The sequence below is a fragment of the Protopterus annectens genome, chromosome 1.part0, assembly GCF_019279795.1.
Source record: "Protopterus annectens isolate FY-2018-M chromosome 1.part0, PAN1.0, whole genome shotgun sequence".
Taxonomy (NCBI): Eukaryota; Metazoa; Chordata; order Ceratodontiformes; family Protopteridae; genus Protopterus; species Protopterus annectens.
Window position 1 is genome coordinate 1,260,904,466 of NC_056725.1, and position 19,601 is coordinate 1,260,924,066.

The 19,601-nt window shown below is 41.1% G+C and overlaps 1 protein-coding gene across 1 annotated transcript in view; it reads left to right on the top strand.

Annotated features, from left to right (window-relative positions):
• Positions 1-19,601, top strand: part of LOC122797320 (cytochrome b5 reductase 4) — a 1,879,111-nt gene that overhangs the window by 1,126,295 nt on the left and 733,215 nt on the right. Inside the window, exon 7 of the mRNA XM_044066139.1 lies at positions 9,193-9,225. Coding sequence (XP_043922074.1) covers positions 9,193-9,225 — 33 coding nt within the window. The remainder of the gene's footprint in view (positions 1-9,192; positions 9,226-19,601) is intronic.

The following is a 19,601-nucleotide window of genomic DNA, read 5'->3' on the forward strand; positions in this document are numbered from 1 at the left end:
AATTTTCTGCTGATAGGGTGTTGTTAATATACTTTTCGTTTCCCAGTCAACCAAAACTAAATTGGCGTAGGATGGGGCACACTTAGCCCCCATCGCAACGGCAGTAATTTGTTTAACATACTCTGATTCAAATAAAACAAAATTGTTATTTAATACCATCTCAGTCAACTCAACAATTAAATTTCTTTTGGATGTATTTAAGGAACTATATCTATCCAAGCTGTTGTTGAACATCTCTAGCCCTATATCATTGGGTATGATGGAAAATAAGTTGACCACATTGATGGTCACCATCAAAAATTCACCCTCAACTGGCGTGTTTCTGATAATTTCTAAACAATGCCACGATTCCCTGAGAACATGTGGTATGCTATTATACACACTTTTACAATGATAATCAATGAAGGATGCCATAACTTCAGTCTTAGAACCTCTACCTGAAACAGTAGGACGGAATGGTGGGTTGTGCATATTCTTGTGAATTTTGGGTATTCCAAAGATGGAAGGAATAACTGGAGAACCAACAGACAGGTAATCGTATTCATCCTTGTCTAGTACTCCTTCCATCAACCACTCATATAGCTGCCAATCACGTTTTATATAGGCTCTATTCAATTCATTTTTTGAAACCCTCACATAGGTGGTAGTGTCATTCAATAATTCCAACATTTTACCAGAATACTCACTTTTGGTCATAATGACTACCCCACCACCCTTGTCCGGTTTCATCACCCTATAGGTGTCTGAGGTACTTAATTGTTTCAGACAAAATCTTTCGCCTACCGTCAAGTTATCACATCTATTGTTGTTAACCTTCATGTATCCTCTGATACGTGTTTCACATAACTGTTCAAATAAATATATAGTGGGATTCATGGGGGGGGATGAAAGTACTTTTTCTTTTTAAACATGGTAAATATTGAGTTGGTCGAACATTTTGATTGGAAAAGTATAATTTCAAATTCAAATCCCTAACATAAAACTTCAGATTGACTAATATTTTGGATACATCATGTCTAAAAATAAGAATAAAAGAAAACCCTTTTTTAAATAATTCACAAAAATGATCACTTAATATTAAGTCACTAAAATTATAAATATGAAAACTGCCCTTCTTGATCAATGTGCGGCAATGCTCATTAGAATCAATTCCAAATACATCATTGAAATTGTGGGTATTGTCACCATATTCAACATCAACATTATAATCAAACTCTAAAAGCTCTTCATTGTCATTAAATGTTACTGAGTACTGGTCTGTTTGTCCAAAATTCATGGTAATATTAGACTCAGGATTAGTCGTAGGTTCATCGGCCCAACCCACGGGTCTAAGCGAACCATCACTATTGTTGGTAAGCAAAGAATCTAAATCACAAATACATACACCATTCGTTTGACTAGATAACTGCTCGAAAACCAACTCAGATGGAAAGTCAAAAAAGCACACATGCGGAATATCTGTTTGGTCCTTAATGACCACCTGCGTCTGTTGTGTTGTGGATATCCTCTCCCATTCACAAATGTTTGTTTTTGTGTTGTAGCCTGTCGTCGCTCGCGTTTCCTTTGCGAGCGTCTCACAGGCTGATAGTCTAAAAAAGGCTCGTCATTACAAACTTCATTAGAATTAACCATCTGTTCATCATAGTAGTCAGTCTCTTCATACATATCTATGTTAGTGCTATTGGACCGTACAAAACCAGGCTGCCTGTTAACTCTCTCAGACCAATCTTTATATGCTTTGAAATGAGAATACGCATACACCCTGGTGGACCCCTAGTATAAACAGGCTGTACAACAGGAGAAATAAATTAATTTCCCAGAACAACAGGGAACTGGCTTAGCAGGGAAAGAAATTCCTCTCTTGTCTAAACAAACAAATTAGAGATCTTGTCAAGTCCTCCAACCTAATTACGGATCAAAAATAGCCTCCTTAACTAAGGATAATAACAAGGCATTCTTTAACTATGTGAAATCTAAAAGGGAATATCCAGATTGAAAAAGTGCATTTTGCCTCTCATTGTCTGTTCTCCTGATTTACTTGCACTGAATTCATCTAGCTGTTGGATAAAGGAGTATATTTTTACACTCTAGCAAGCACTTGTTTTACATCAAGAGGTCAGTGGATTTTCCATCTAGTGCACTAGGAGGTAACCTAATCTGTTTAGCTTGAGGAAACATTTGGGATTTCTGCTTGTAGTTTTATTGGCTGGAGGGCTTATTAATCAGCTTATCTTGTTTTTAGTGCCTTTTTAAATTCTGTACAATTGAGTGTGTATTGGCTAATTTATACAAAGTGAAGTACTTTTATTGAATAATCACACATTTATAACTTGTTTAAAGTTCACTGCTGTATCCATATCTTTACATTTGTTTGTGGTAGCACGTCATCACTCCAGACACTCCTTTAATATGTTATTACATTAGGAGTACTTTGATTATTCATCTACTGACAGCAGGTGTTTACCTGATCTATCTGATATAGGAAGCACAAAAAATGGTTCTGTGTATTTTTTGCACTTTTGTGATACCCTGTGACTGTACTTTAGCAGTTTCAAAAAATGTATTGTCTGCTGCTGCTTTAAGTAGTTAACTGCACTGTATTACTTCATATCTGTCAGTTGTAGGTAGTTTGCGTGGTCTTGTTACACTTGGGCTCCAAAACAGCTATTCTACATTAAGAAAGTGTTTTTCTGCACCCATGTGGCAGAAGTGTGCAGACCTAACCTGTCTGAGTTGGTGATTGCTGGGGAAAGGCTTATTGTGTGTTTTTACTGATTGGTAATTAGCTTAAAACTTGTTTCTCTTTGCTCATATTTAAGCCTCGCATTTCTGCGGGCTTTGGCATAGATACTCAGAGCTGCTCATCATTTGGCAACTGCTACTGATTGCTGATAATCTGCTTTCACCTGGAGCAATTCACTACTGAAAATACAAAAATAAGTATTTCTTTTTCTTAATCTATTTGCTGTTATTTTTTTGCACTTTATAGCAAACAAAAAATTGTACTATCTACTGCTACTTTAAGTAGTTAAATGCACTGTATTACATTGTATCTGTTAGTTGTTGGGCTGTTGTGAGTATTTTGTGTGATCTTGTTACACTTGGGCTCCAGACCAGCTATTCTACATTAAGAAGTTGTTTTTCTGCACCCTTGCGAATTGAGGATTGCTGGTGGAAGGCTTATTGTGCGCTTTCCTGATTGGTAGTTAGCTTAAAACTTGTTTCTCTTTGCTTGTATTTATGCCTTGCATTTGCACAGTGCTGTTCTTTGCAAAGCAATGGTTAGCAGTCCCCTGTATAGACACAAAAGACTAGAAGCTCGGTTTTGCTCAAACAGCTGTCAGTGAAACTGTTCTAAGCTTTTCTGCTGCTCTAGGAGCAACTCAGTTGCACAGTGAAAAGTGTTGCCTTATTGATCAACCTTAGCCTCCACAATCTTGTAGCCTCGGCACTACCATCACAGTCCTGTCAAATTAACCCATTCTCTTCCCTAATAAAACATAGAGTAAGAGCCTGCTATCATGGATAATCAGTTTCTCATCATCTCTGTGGCCAGCCTGGTAGACACGGGCATCCTGAGGCAATGTAGCAATTGTTTCATGTATACTAATGACCACTTAATTCTGAAACAAACAAATACTTTATGTGAGATGTAGTTACACTATGAAATCGGAGGCAGGATTATCGCATAAGGATAAATTTAATGACAAAAAGGTTGTCAGTGCACACACACTTCCCGCAGTAAGTAAGGACATGACACACAAGCCAACATATGCAGAGGTACTGACTAGTAACTTAAAAAAAATCATTGGCTTCCCAAATGGAAACCACTTACATGCATAACAATGCAAAAAACAACCACAACACTTAATAACACACACTAAACACACACACCAGGGTCTTAACAAATAAGCCCATAAGGTGTAACACCCCAAAAGCTAATGTATTGGTCATAGGTCACTCTATGATGAGATACATGGATGTGCCCCTCACCAGGCTGGACAAGGAGCATGTTACGGTTAGCAGCCTGTCAGGTGCCAGGATCCGTCAAGTCATTCAACTACAAGTGACACACTCACTGGACTATATGAAGGGAAACATTACTGAGCTCTGAGATTGTGTCACAGGCAGGTATACGCTTAGCCTAAAGCAGCATTTAGCCTTCTACAAGGATGATGCCACAATACAAGCAAAAAATGATTGCTTGACTTTAACAACTGACTTAGTTTCTGGTGTCAATCCAGCCTGGGAAGTCATGGTCGACAGGCCACACTGCTTTGCCAGAGATGGACTACACCTGTCTCTACTAGGCTTTTGGATACTGGCAAAGGCATTAGCCACCCCTGTTTTGCCTTTTTTATTGTCAAAATAACTACCCTCCCAACATAACAAAATCATCTCTAGGTAAACTTGCGGTACTACTGCTTAATAATAGGAGTATAAACAAGAAACTGCACTTCCTGGAAGCACTCCTCATTTTGGAAGATTCTGACATCTGTGCAGTCATAGCAACATGGTTCAAAGGCATGAAAAGCATGCTACAAAGCCTTCCATACGTTCAGACCACAAACTGAGCATGAAAAAAAAAACAAGGGATGAGGTGTATCAATCTTCATTAAAGATCACATCGAAACTGGTCAAGCAGTGCAACTGTCATCTACTCCATGTTCAATTAACTACAGGCAAAGCCTCTACCATATCATAGCCAGCTACATGTCCCCTACTGTGAAATAGGAAAAGTATACCACGACTTACTGGATTCAATTGCCATACAGCCCAACACCTTACTCATGGGTGATTTTAATTTTCCTACCATATCGACTGGAAACATACATGACCACAAACATGCTAACTCAGAGGTTCTTGGACTTTGTCAGTGTGAATGCTCTGGAAAAGCTACTGAACACACCCATAAGAGGCTCAAATATCCTGGACATAGTACTCACTAACACTGGACAACATTGCACACCTCTCAGAGTGATGTCCTCCTGGGTAAGATTTTGTTCATAGGAAGTTACTAGGCTAACGGCCCCAGAGTCCTTACAGGACTAGCTATATTTATCATAAGTTGCCCCAGTTGCCAGTGGTTAGGTGAGTGTTTGCAGAGGTAAAGGTCTGTGGTAGTTACTACCTACTTCCTCTGTCCAGGAGGGACATGGGCACCACCCAGGAGTGGATTTGTGGTCATCCTATCCTTTGATCTAGGTTGCGTTTGAAGAGGGTCAGGGAGGGGCTGTGTTTCAAGTGAATTGGAAGGTTGTTCCAGAGAAGTGGCAGTCTCTGCGAGATGTATTTATTCATGTCAGAGGCTAGATTAAGATCCCTGTAGTGAATGATCCTCCTGCAGTTTGATTTATGAATGTGTAGCATTTCCATCGGCGCTAGTCAGAGACTGCGTTGTAAACCAGTTACAGGGCACTACTTAGAAACTTGTAGGAGACAATACAGTGACAGAGCTTTCAGCCTTTCCACATAAGACTTGTTTGGTGTACCCTGTAATTTCTTGGTGAGAAACCTCTGTGTTCTCTCCAATTGTTGCAGGTATCTGGTGAGGTCCATACAGAAGAGAGAATTTACTCAATTGTTGGTCTAATGAGGGCTGAGAATAATGGAATTGTAACATCCTTGGATCTAGATGTAATGTATTTACTTATAAGATGTGCCACATAGAAGGATTTCCTTATTACTGTGGATATGTGATGGTCAAAGTTCAGATTGCTGTCAGCCTGAGTTCCTAGATCACGTACCACTGGGTCTACACTTAGGAGGATGCTGTCTGTAATGTAATTAGCAGGGATGTCAGCTTTCCCGAAGGGAATAATAATGCATGTTTTTGCATTTAGCTTTAATCTGTGGCTTTGACACCAATCACCCAATCATTTGTCTGTGTTAACCCTGTCTGCAGTATATTAACATTGTTTGGGTACACAGTGATTGCTTCCAATTTGCAATTGTTTGAGAACTTGGTCTGCCACAGGCTGTCCAGTTTTGCCTGGCCTTCTGAGAAATAAATTCTGCACATTAAGGGGCCAGGTACAGAACCCATTAGCTCCATTTTTTTCTGTTTTAGGAAATCTTCTTGGCCGGGTGTTTTTGTTCTGTGTGAGAGATCGACACTTAAATTATCTAATCTGCCCATTTCACATGTTTTTTCATTGGTTAAATTGTGTCTTGAGCGATACTTGAATTTCTGGGCCTTTATCTTTTTCTGAAAATATATCAAGCCTGCATAACTAAAGCACTGCTGGTGGATCCCTGCTGGATAAGGAAAGTAAACTGCATTTTTTTTTTGTCTATGAGTGATAGAGCTGTTTTCTGTTTTACCTGCTCCATTTTTTTCTGTTTTAAGAAATGAAGTTTGATGCTGTAATGTCTGGCATGATCCATTGCTTACAGCAGTCTGTGAGTTGCAAGGGAAAAGGTACCTATAAGAGGTAAAAGCAGGAGTATCCCATCATACCTGTCAACTGTTCAGATATTTACAGAATGTCCAAATTTTTGCCTCATATTTTGGTCTGTTCACTGTAAAATGTGTGGTTTTCTGGCAAATCATTGAGGGCTGAACTCTCTAGATAGCTGACAGCCATTTGAGTTTCAGACTTCATACTCTTCGGTAAATGCATGCTGTTGGTGTGCTTGCATTACTACTCCCTGCATCATGTCTTTTTCTTCCTGGCAGCTATATAAGTTTGCAGAGAATGACTTGCAGGATTATCATAAGTGGAATTCTTAAGTAGCTTTACCAAGTCTTTCAGACAAGTTTTAAGTCCCTCTTCAACAAAATACACCAGTATCTGACAAATCTAGAGTGACTGGAACTCACTTAATTTTAAATTACAGTAAATTGTGACCCCTTTAGAAAATGAGGAGTTTATTTACTGTTTGCATGGATACATAGTTAGTCTTATTTCATCATTGTTTATCCCTCCAAATGAAGTGGTAAGAAAACTGAGCTGTATTCATTGCTTTACCTTTTTTAAATGTTTACCTCATTGTTTTCAGGTATTCTTTTTTTGATGAAATAAGATAATTTGTTTCCACTGAGTTCCTTTGTTATTGCTGCTACATTTAACAAAAAATGGAAGAAATTACTAAGAATTCAGTGGCTGACTGGTTGTCTTTCAAGGGCTTCAAAGAGTTGTAGCTGTGTGTCTTTCTTCTAGGTATTTGGAATTCAAATTGGTCTTTTTTCTGTTTCTCAGCAAAGGCAGCCACCTCTTTTATCAGTTCATTTGTACCCTTATCTTTGTATTTATTGTTTTAGTACTTTCCTTAAAATGGAAACTGAAATCTCAGGACCCACTTTGATGAGTCCCATGATATGGAAACAGAATAGCCAAATATTCAGATTTCCATATGTTAAATCCACAATTGCCATTTCTTGAAATATTTCCTTTTCTCCAAGGTATGGCAGTGTTAGAGTCAATATACATAAGTTTGGGGGGGTACATGGAAGTTCCTTTTGCAAAAGCAAGTTTAAAGGAAAACAGAATTTGATATTTATTCATCTCCTACAGTTTTAGTCTTTTTTTGGAATGTTGGGACTAGACAAAGGAAGTCTTATGATTTTAATTCAGAGCCTTAAAAATATTTTTCCTTTACCCTATACATGTTGCTTATTTTACATATGCCTTTAATTTTTTTTCTTTCATTTTTAATCACTGGCTAATAGCAATTTTCTTTAAATTAGTAAATAAGTGGTAACTCCTAAATGTTGGCATGCCTGTATATAAATCAGCTAGGACAATGTAATACACAATGAGGAAATTCACCAAGATGCAACATCATCGCAATGAAGATGTGTGATGACAGAGTCAGCAATGTCTCTTAGATATTCTGTATATAGATATACACCTGTGTATAAAATGCATATATTTATCCATTAATATCAGATGCTTGCACAAAATGCTGCCTGTGTGGGTCAGCCTTACCTAAACCTTAGTCTAATTTGCAACCTGCTGCAGTAGCATATCTCAAGAGATTTACTGTTAAGAATATCTTGCATATCTACTTCTTTATTCTTGTGTTAAAGCAGTATTATTTTCATTAAGCAAGGAAAAGAAGTTTTATTTAACATAGAGTTATGATCAGTTTGCCGAACATAACCTGTTTATTATGAGGTCAAGACATGGATGCCAAGAAATTCACCTCTCACTTGAAAGGTGAATCTGGACACCTATGTCAGGAACACATAATTTAGGGTTATGATCAGAGATCTGATCATAATTCTTTGTAGTGCGTGGAGCTTTATCTGCTCAATGAAGTACTGGTTACAGGGAAAAAAGCTAAGTGTTTTTCTGGCTTTCAAAGCCTTAAAACACTTAGTGAGCACTGCCAGAAAGTCAGTGTAGCACACAGTCCCCTTGTGTGTACGCTCACCTTGCCATGCCAGTAAACTCTCCAGATTTTCACAAAATGTCCAGATTTTTGCCTTGTTTGTTTGGTTTGTTCCTCATAAAGTCCATGGCTTTCATAGATCCCATGGAGGATGGAAGACATTAAATAATGAGAGAAATCACAGGACTGAAAGCACTAAATAATGTCATATACTTAGGTTTCAGACTTCATATCCTTCAGAAAATGCAGGTGAACACTCATCCTGTTATTCTAGTAATGTTCTTAGTTTGTAAGATGAAAGGACAACTTATTCGCATGGATAGTAGACAAAAGCAAATCTTTTATTCTGCCTCTGTCATTTACTGATCTGTACTGGCAGATTTGACTGCATAGTGCAGGACCCGACCTTAACAGCTTTAACAAGGGGTGATTAACATTTTTTAAGGTCAGGTCTTGCTCCACTCTAGCGCTTAACTGATTTGTCTTTTTGTGAATGTCAAAGAGTAATCACTGTGCTCCATGCACTATAAAACTATTAATTAAATTATGCATTTTAGGAGTGTCGCATTAGAATAACCATTAACATTTAAAATTGTAAGGAATTGTTCATGGGTTTCACTGTATAAAGGTTCCAGTAGTTTTGATGTTTATTGAAAATAGTCTAGAAGTCTCATACCAACTCAGATGCTGCCTTGTTTATTATCATTATTAATTTGATCTGTCATTACCCATGTGGAGCAGGTTTGTTTGAGTTGTTTTAGTATGTGTTAGCATTCCTAGTTGTATGCATGCTCATAGACTTTTGTTAATCTGTAAACTATAAGTATCTCCTAAACAAATGTTTTTATTTTTCAGAACTAAGTCATGAAGTAGACAATGATTCCTCTGGTAAGAAACTACTTAATATTTCATTTTTACTTTTATTAAAGCAGTGTAATGCATCAAATTGTTGTGACAGAGCAAAAGGATATTACTGACTCTCATTTTGTGTTTAGTCTTTTGGTTTGAAACTCATTATTGCAGTCATACATACACAGTGTGTGTGTGTGTGTGTGTGTGTGTGTGTGTGTGTGTGTGTGTGTGTGTGTGTGTGTGTATAGATAGATATGTATCTTCTTCACTTACCCGAAAAACCACATCACCGACATTCATTTCACTAAGATGAATACACTGACAAACCAGAAGATTGACATCTGGAACACAAACATTCCGCCCCAAGGTAAGTAACTGCTTGGCCATCCCGAAAAAAAAAAACAAAACTAAACCCACCCATGTGGGGGGCTTCACCCCCTCACTAAATATACCAACTCCAAGATTGCACTACTGCGGGGGTAAGGGGCAAAATTCAACAGCATGGCCAAGTGGTTACTTACCTCGAGTCACCATGTCAGTGGTCCAAATGTCGGTCTTCTGGTTTATCGGTGTATTCATCTTGGTGAAGTGAATGTCAGCGATGTGGTTTTTTGGTTAAGTAAAGTAGACCCATATATATATATATATATATATATATATATATATATATATACACACACACATACACACACACACACACACACACACACATAATATATATATATATATACACACACACACACACACACACACACATATATATATACACATATATACACACACACACACACATACACACAAAGATATATATATATATATTTACACACACACACACACACACATATATATATATATATATATATATATATATATATATATAAATGGATTCTGTTTGTTTGGTCAAAAGGAGGACGTGCAGTGTTTTTCAAACATCCAGTTTGATTTGTTGAGTGTGTGTTTTGTCAAAACAGATAAGTGGGATGTGTGTGTGTGTGTGTGTGTGTGTGTGTGTGTGTGTGTGTGTATGCATGCATAAACACGTTCATAGATGTTTAATAGGCTAATGACCACAAGGGCCTTTTTAAGCCTAGCCATGCATCCCAAACCTCTGACAAGTTCTGATACCTTTGATAAGTGTAAACAGGGGCTTAGGAGATGAAAAATGTACAAGCTATGACCTGGGAAATGAACCATTTACAGGTTGCCTGAGTCCATTAGAGACATAGCTGCCAAACCAGGGATGAATTTTCTGTTCCCCATTCAGTTAGTTACACTTGAATTGAGTTAGGGAGGAACTCTGCTTCACATGGATAGGGAGCCTATTCCAGAGATGGGGAAATCTCTGGGATACATACCTGTCTGTCCAGCAGGTGCTATTTATATCACAGGCAAGGTTTAAGTCTTTTGAATGGATAGTTCTGGTGCTGTTTGTTTTGCGGATATGTAGGAGGTCCATCAGAGTGGGGTCTGACAATGCCCTGTATGTCAGGCATAGATCTTCCCTCAAAAGCCTGTAGAAGACAGAATACAGGGATAGAGCCTTGAGACGGTTTGCACAGGACATTTTACTTAAGCCCTGTATTATTTTACTGAGAACCTCTGTGGACATTCAGTTGTTGGATATGGCTGGTTAGGTACAGACCAAAGGGGGCATTGTACTCAATGATAGGTCTGATGAATGCTGAATACAGTGGAACAATGACTTCCTTGGCCTTAGATGCCATACCTTTGTTTATAAGTTGTGCAGCATAGAATGATTTCCTCACTACTGTAGACACGTGATGGTCAAAGATGAGATTACTATCTGTGTGTGTGTCCCTAAGTCCTGACTACTGGGTCAACTCTAAGGGGTGTGTTGTCAGTATGATAGGTACCCGGGGTTGATGACTTTCCAAAGGAAACTATTATGCATTTCTTGGCATTTAGTTTTAGTCGCTGGCTCTGACACCAGTTGTTTGTCTGTGTCAGCCCCTCCTGAAGAACATTTGTGTCATTGTGGGATTCAGTGACAGCTCCTAATTTGCAATAATCTGCAAATTTAGTCAGCCAGAGACCACTGACATTGGCCTTGACTTCAGATAAGTCAATGCCAAAAAGGAGAGGTCCAAGGACTGATCCCTGAGGGACTCCACTTGTGACTGGCCTCTTTATAGAGGTGGACTCCCCATTTCTAACTTCCTGGGTCCTGTCTGTGAACAATTTGGCTATCCACTGGGTAACATGCGAGTTTGTACCTAACCTGTTGAGTTTGTCAACAGTGCCGAAGTGGGGTATTGTGTCAAATACCTTGGCCAGCTCAAGGTAGGCAGTGTGAACTATTTTGCCCTCATCCATTGCTTTGGTGACCTTCTCAAAGAAGTATACCAGGTTGAGCAGGCATGATCTGCACTTGACAAAACCAAACTGGGTTGAGTACAGTGTCTGGAGGTTTACTGTATCACTGTTGATCATCTCTCCATGATAATTCTTTCCAGGGCTTTACATATAAGACTAGTGAGACTTATGGGTCTGTAGTTTCCAGTGTCTGTTGATGGCCCACCTTTGTGCAGAGGGATGACTGTAGCTGTTCTCCATTAGTGAGACACAAAGCCTGTTTGGACGCTGTAGTTAAATAGCAATTCCAGAGACCCTGATAGGTCATGCTTCACGCTATTTAGAAGGCGTTCTGGGATATTGTCTGGGCCCATTGATCAAGTATTCTTGGCCTTAGAGAGAGCATTAAGGACCTGTTCCCTAGTGATAGCAGGGGTAGTAGTAGGTTGAGGGGGGGAGGGAGGGGTAAAGTTGGAGCTGAATTTATCGGCCAGTAGGTTTGCTATATCTTCTGGCTCAGTTTAGGTGGCTGCATTTACAATGAGCTCTGCACACAGATATGTATTGCCTTTAAGGTTGCGGACATAGCTAGAGAATGCCTTTTGGTTGTCCTTGGTCCGAGAGGCCAAATTCACCTCAAATTTGGCTTTGATAGACTGTATTTGTTCTCTGAGATATTTGTTTAGTTTGATGAGAGTGCCTTTATCCTGCTATGTGCAGCACTTCCTAATTTTTTCCATGATTTTCTTCCTTCTGTTATACAGCCTATTGATTTTGTGATTCCACCAAGGTGATTTGTTTTTTGGGTTAGTTCTGTACTTCTTCTTGGTGGGTGCAACTGTTAACATGCTTGTACAGGGTTTTTGTGAACATTTCTGCATAGGCAGCAGTGTTCTCAGGGTTTATGGGGGCTTGAAATTCTGCCAGGTTATCACTTAATAGTAGGAGGTTAGCCTTAGAGTAGTTACTGAATGTTCACGTTTAGCTGGGGGTCCAGGTTTTATTTTTACTTCAGAGGAGACCATTTTGTGGTCTGACCTTACCAGGGAAGACTTTACAGTAGAAGATCTTCAGCACTCTCCCATATTAGTGAGGACAGATCCAGTATGGCTGCACCCCGGTTGGTGTATTGACTGTCTGGTTCAGGAAGCTTGAGTTTACAAAATCCAGAAATCTTTGTATCTGTACATTTGGTGTCATATAGGATTCCCAGTTAATAGTGGGGTAATTAAAGTCACCCATAAAATATGGTATTAGGTTGAATGGTTAGTGTTTCTAATAAGTTTAAATTCATGGTATTGGTTTCCTGGGTTGTAGAGAGGACCTGTTGCTGGCAAGGAAGTGATATTGGATTTTGCCTATGGTGATTTAGACATGGAGCAGCTCAAGTGCATTGTCCTGTTTGGCCAGCCTTTAGATGCATTTATTTTTGATGTAAATAGATACACCTCCACATTTAGTACCTTTCTGTGTAGTAGCTGGTCTAAATGTGTGGAAGGCACTATAACCTTGCATTGTTGGTGTGCTCTCCGCAGCTTTAAAACATGTCTCAGTGACCGCACAGACATTAGCATTCTCTAGGGTGAAGAGAGCTTCTAGGGAGTAGATTTTTTTGTTTAGACTTCTAGCATTGAGCAGGAATACCTTTAGATTTTCTTGGTTTTGATTCGCTATGTCAGAAATACTTTCAGTTTGGCATCGCCTAAGTACTATGGGGGAAGACAATGTTGCTAATATCCGAAAGTTTAGTGGAGAGAAGTGCATACCATCCCTGGCAAAGCAGCATGGTCTGTTGACCATCTCCTTCCAAACTGACAAATATTGCATACCCTTAGAATGACACCAGAAACTAAGCCAATTATTAAAAGTCAGTCATGTTTTGTTCGTATTGTGGCATCATCCTTGAAGAAGGTAAAATGCTGTTAGGCTCGTACCAGCCTGAGACACATATTCCGAGAGCTCCATGATGTCTCTATGCAGTCTAGGGAGGTAAGTCTCAGGTCATTTACATATATACGGTGGATATAAACAGTTTACACACCCCTGTTAAAATGACAGGTGTTTGTGATATAAAAAAAATGAGACCACAATAAATCATTTCAAAACTTTTCCCACTTTTAATTTGACCAGTAACCTGTACAATTCAATTGAAAAAACAAACAAATCTGTTTGGGGAAAAATATAAAAAATAAAAAATGTACAATGGGATGGTTGCATAAATGTGCACACCCTTAAACTAATACTTTGTTGAAGCACCTTTTGACTTAATTACAACATTCAGTCTTCTTGGGTAGGAGTCTGTCAGCATGGCACATCTTGACTTGGTAATATTTGCCCACTCTTCCTTGTTAAAGCACTCTAAATCGGTCAGATTGAGAGGGCATCTGTTATGCACAGCCCTCTTCAGGTCAGCCACAGATTTTCTATTGGATTTAGGTCTAGGCTCTGGCTGGGCCATTCCAAAATGTTAATTTTCTTCCAGTGAAGCCATTCTTTTGTTGATTTGGATGCATGCTTTGGGTCATTGTCATGTTGAAAGGTGAAATTCATCTTCATCTTTGGCTTTCATGCAGTTTTGGGCCAAAAGTGTCTGGTGTTTGGAACTGTTCATAATTCCCTCCACGTTGACTAAAGCCCCAGTTCCAGCTGAAGAAAAGCAACCCCAAAGCATGATACTGCCACTACCATGCTTCCTTGTGGGGATGGTGTTCTTTTGGTGATGTGAAAATGTTGTTTTTGTGCCAAACATACCTTTTGGAATTGTGGCCAAAAAGTTCAGCCTTGTTCTCATCAGACCATAACACATTTTCCCACATGCCTTTGGGAGATTTGATGTATTGTTTTGTAAATTTTCGCTGGGCCTGGATGTTTTTCTGTATAAGAACAGGCTTCCATCTTGCAATTATACCCCATAGCCCAGACATATGGAGAATACGGGAGATTGTTGTCACATGTAGTACACAACCAGTAATTGCCAGAAATTCCTGCAGCTCCTTCTCTGTTGCTGTAGGTCTCTTGGCAGCTTCCCTGACCAGTTTTCATCGTGTCTTTTCATCAATTTTGGAGGGATGTCCAGTTCTTTGCACCGTCACTGTTGTCCCATATTTTCTCCAGATGTTCATCGTGTAACTCTGCTGCAGTCATCACACTTGGGTTATCCTGCCGTCAGGCGGTCCCGCAGTCGGCCCGAGTTCCAAAGTCTTGGCCCGGCATTGGTTGCTGTCGCTTCTTCCCTGATGTCAGTGCGCCAGGGGTATATAAGAGGCATCCAACGCCATTTTCTTCAGTCTTTCTTGCCGCGCGGTGCCTGAAGCAGAAGCAGTTCGCAAGTGCCTGTTGGCCGACACTTGAGATTTTCGATTCGAATTTCAGTCCGAAGTCTTCAGTAAAGCTAAGTACCCCGTTGGGGAACCTTTTCTTGCCTCAGTCCGATGTCAGAAAAAGTTAACAATTGCATTTCTTGTGGGAAGCAAATACCTCATAAGGACTTCCATTCTTATTGTATTCCTTGCCTAGGCCCAGACCACGACATCACAGGTTGTCGGTTTTGTGCTAGGTTTAATAAACAAACTATCAAATGCCATTTTGACTTCGTTCGACATTATTTTGGTCGGAAATTTAATTATATCATGCCATCGGAGCAGCCGACGACTGACATGTATAAAAAACGCAAGGATAAGGACAGGCAGCCTATGAGCAAGCCAGACTCTGAGGCCTCTGCTGGGCCTGTCGCCGGTTCTCTGGTTTTCAGTGAGGCACCTACGCAGCCCCTGACGAAAGCAGAATTGGAACACCAGACAGCTGCGGATTCTCAAGCGGAGTGTACTAGGCTGACGCAGCCATCCTTATTAGGCCCTTCCGACACCAGAGCAGAAGGACACCCCGTTGCAGTGGAAACACCTTTGGTTGCAGAAGGTGTCTTCAGACCGACTACACTCACCATTAAATGTTATGCTAAGCTTAAAACTCCTTTAAAACCAAAAAAGACTCTACATCAGTCTGCAGTTCAAGGCCCCATGCCTAAGAAACAGATGCTTAAGATGGCTGAAGATTTGATTACCCTAATCAGGGATTCCCATCCCCCTCCAGATAAAAAACCAAGACAAGAGGGGGATTATGCTTCCTCTGACCAGGTTTCAATTTCCTCAGATTCTTCTGAGGAACAGGATTACACTATTCCCCCTTATGAAGACTCTGATGCTGAAGACTTTATTCCCTCAGCATTTCCCCCTGAAGACTACTCCTTTGGGGAAACTTTACATACCATGACCGAACATTTCCACTGGGAAGGCCAGGACTACTCTGATTCTAAGAAAAGGCTCAGAGAGATGTCCTTCAAGGATGCATCTGCAGTCAATCACGTATGGGTTGTCCTGCCTCAGGCAGCCCTTCGGTCGGCCGGATTCCAAAGTCTGGGTCTGGCCTCGGCTGATGTCTCACTTTCCCCGACGTCAGAGCGTCTGGGGTATAAAAGCATCAGCCAACGCCATCTTCCTCAGTCTTTCTTGCCGCGTGGTGCCCGAAGCAGAAGCAGTTCGCAAGTGCCTGTCGGCCAGCTCCTGTTATTCAACTACCGAAGACTTCGAAAAATCTAAGTACCCCATTGGGGACTCTTTCTTGCCTCAGCCGATGTCAGATAAAGTAAATAATTGTTTAACTTGTGGGAAACAAATACCTCATAAGGATTTCCACTCTTACTGCCTCCCTTGCCTAGGCCCAGACCACGACGTCTCGGCCTGCTCAACCTGTGCTTCCTTCAACCGACGAACTCTTAGACGTCGGTCAGAGTTTGCAGAGGAATTCTTTGGGGCTAATTTTGCGTACAAGATGCCGTCGGAGACTCCGACGTCGCATTTGGTTAAAAAACGGAAGGACAAGGACCGACACACGCGGGACGCGGTTTCGGCTGAAACCACGGTCAGGCCTACCACGAGTGTCTTGGTTTCATCTGAAACCGAGTCCTTGGTGCTTCCTATTACCGAAATCACTCAACCGACTACCTCGGCCGAGTCGGTTATTGAATTACCTACTGAAACCGGTGTCCAGGAAACGTCCGACACCATTCCTTTAGACAAGTCTACTCCTGCACGTGGTGCAGCCAGAACCCCTGCATCCATGTCCATTAAGGCCTTTTCTAGGGCTAAAGCTGCTAAACTTACTAAAGCTTTGCCTCCCAAGGTTTCCTCTCAGAGACCTTCTACTGGCTCACAGATTCTCAGCCTAGCAGAGGATCTTATCTCTTTAATTAGAGGTTCTCAACCTCATCCGGACAGGGGCTCTCAACCACCACCAGACAAAAGGCCCAGGGTTGAGCCCTCTGACCCCCACTCCTCAGATGAGTCCACGGATGGCTCTGCTTTGTCAGACCCCCAGGAGGAGGCTTATTCGGCCTACGAGGATTCTGATGCTGAAGAATCTATTCCTTCGGCCTCCCCTCCTGAAGAGTTTTCCTTTGGAGAGACACTACACTCTATGAGAGAACATTTTCAATGGCAGGGCCAGGAATTTTCTGATTCTAGAAAGAGATTAAGGACCTTTTTACATTTACCTCAGCATAGGCCTTTAGCTATACCTCCTGTTTTGAATGTTATTGATGATGTGTACTCTGATGCTAGTACAGCCCCTGATTCTCTCCCTCCGGCTCCTGCCAAACCTGATAGGTACTACAGGGTCCCGGATTTTCATCTACACCTGTACAAGGCTCACTCTGCTGACCCAGAAACAATTTGCCAGGGCCCAAAAGGGGTTGCAGCTGCCACTGCTAAAAATCCTCTACCCTCTGAAAGGGCGTCTAGAGCTTTAGAGAGATGGGGTAAGAAAGTGTATAGCAACTCTTTCTGTGAGGGCATTAAATTGTCAATTTCATATGATTCAGTACCAAGAGTATTTGTTAGATGAATTGCATAAGAAGCTGTCCTCTTCTGAACCCCTTGACCGTAAATCCCTTCAGGATCTGGTACATAACTCGCAGCAGGTTAGTAACCATTTTTTGCAGTGTGGTTATGATGCATTGGAAGCTTCATGTAGGTCAGCTATGACAGGGGCAGTTATACGTAGGCATGCCTGGCTGAAGGAACAATCTTTACCAGACCATGTTAAAACTAAGCTTTTGGATGCTCCAATGGAAAAGCAAAAATTATTTGGTTCCACGGCTCAGGAGGTCTTAAAGAAGTTTGAAGAAAAGGCAAAATCTGTGCAAACAGTCAAAGACTTTCTGCAAGTACAACCACCGAGATTCAGCAGAAATTGGCCTACTAAGAATTGGTCCTTTCCGGACTCAGACAGATCCCAGAGAGGCAGGAATAGGCGTGCCAGAGGTAGAGGGCAAGCTAGAGGCTCCTATAGAGGCCATCAGTGGCAGCCTCCCAACCAGAGAGGTAGTGCAGGAACAACAACTGCTACACCAGGACAGACTCAATGACTTTATTTTGACCCCACCGACCAGGGCTCAATTAGAAGCACCTTTGGGCGGAAAGATTTCTTTATTCTCAAAAAACTGGCATTACATTACAAGGGACACATGGACACTGCAAATAATAGACAAAGGATACAGGTTCCATTTCCACACATTGCCAAAAAGAAAAGGAATGCCAGACCTGCCACCAAATCAGAGGGCAGAGGCTTTGAAGCAAATTACCAAATTAATACAAATGAAAGCCATAGAAAAGGTACCTCTTTCAGAACAAGGCCAAGGATTTTATTCCAGATTATTCCTTGTTCCAAGAAAAGAAAATCAATGGAGGCCTATTCTCGACTTGTCCGCACTGAATACTTACCTCATTGTGCCAAAATTCAAAATGCTGACTCTACAGCAACTTCTTCCCATGCTGGGCAAGGAGTCTTGGCTGGTGACTCTAGATCTCAAGGAGGCATACCTGCATGTCCCTATTCGACAAAGTTGCAGAAGACACCTCAGATTTCTTGCAGGATCAGAGCATTATCAATTCTCAGCATTGCCCTTTGGCTTATCTACTGCGCCCAGAGTATTCACAAAATGCCTGGCATCAGTAATTGCACACTGCAGACTTCAGGGGATTCAAATCTACCCATATCTGGACGACTGCCTTATACAAGCGGACAACAAGAAAATCTTGTTAAAGGACTTGGACTATGCCATCCACCTACTACAGGCCTTGGGATATACAGTCAACATCCAAAAATCAAGACTTGTTCCATCCCAAAGAATAACCTTTTTGGGTGCGGATCTAGACACAACCACCCAAATGGCCTTTCTCACAGAAGAAAAACAAAAACATCTACCGGATTACTTCAAGAATCTGACAAGACAAACTCAGCTGACTGCAAGGAAAATCCTGCAGGCCCTGGATTACATGGCATCCTGCATACTTCTGATTCCACAAGCCAGGCTGCATATGAGAAAATTACAATGGTACCTAAGGAGTGTATGGACTCAGCACAGTCACAGCTTAGAAACTTTGATCCCACTCATTCCTTACCTTCAAAAGGAATTCCTGTGGTGGGCTCAAGCCTGCCAGTCGAACAGAGGGTTGCCCTTCAGCAAACCAAGAGCCAACCAAACCATCACCACGGACGCTTCAGACCGAGGTTGGGGAGCACACATGGAGGACAAATGTATCCAAGGGCTATGGTCTCAAAGAGAGCTGCGCATGCACATAAACCAAAAGGAAATGCTGGCAGTGATGCACGCAATCGAGGCCTTCAAACCTTTCCTTCATCAAGGCCACCTGCTCATAAGGACAGACAACACCACAGTTATGTGGTACATAAACAAGCAAGGAGGCACGCATTCCTACCCTCTATGCAGACTGGCCATGAATCTATGGGAACTTTGCTGGAAACTCAATATACAACTGCAGTCCCAGTTCGTGCCAGGGAAAGACAATACACTGGCAGACAGCTTAAGCAGAACTACCATGGATGCACATGAATGGATGCTGCACCCAGACATCTTCTTACTCATAACACAATCATGGTAAAGGCCGGAGATAGATCTGTTCGCTTCACCCCACAATCATCAACTGAAGACATTCTGCTCAAGGACATACCACCCACAAGCATGGAAAGTGGACGCTCTCTCTTTCAGCTGGAAAGCTCTAACAGTCTATGCTTTCCCACCA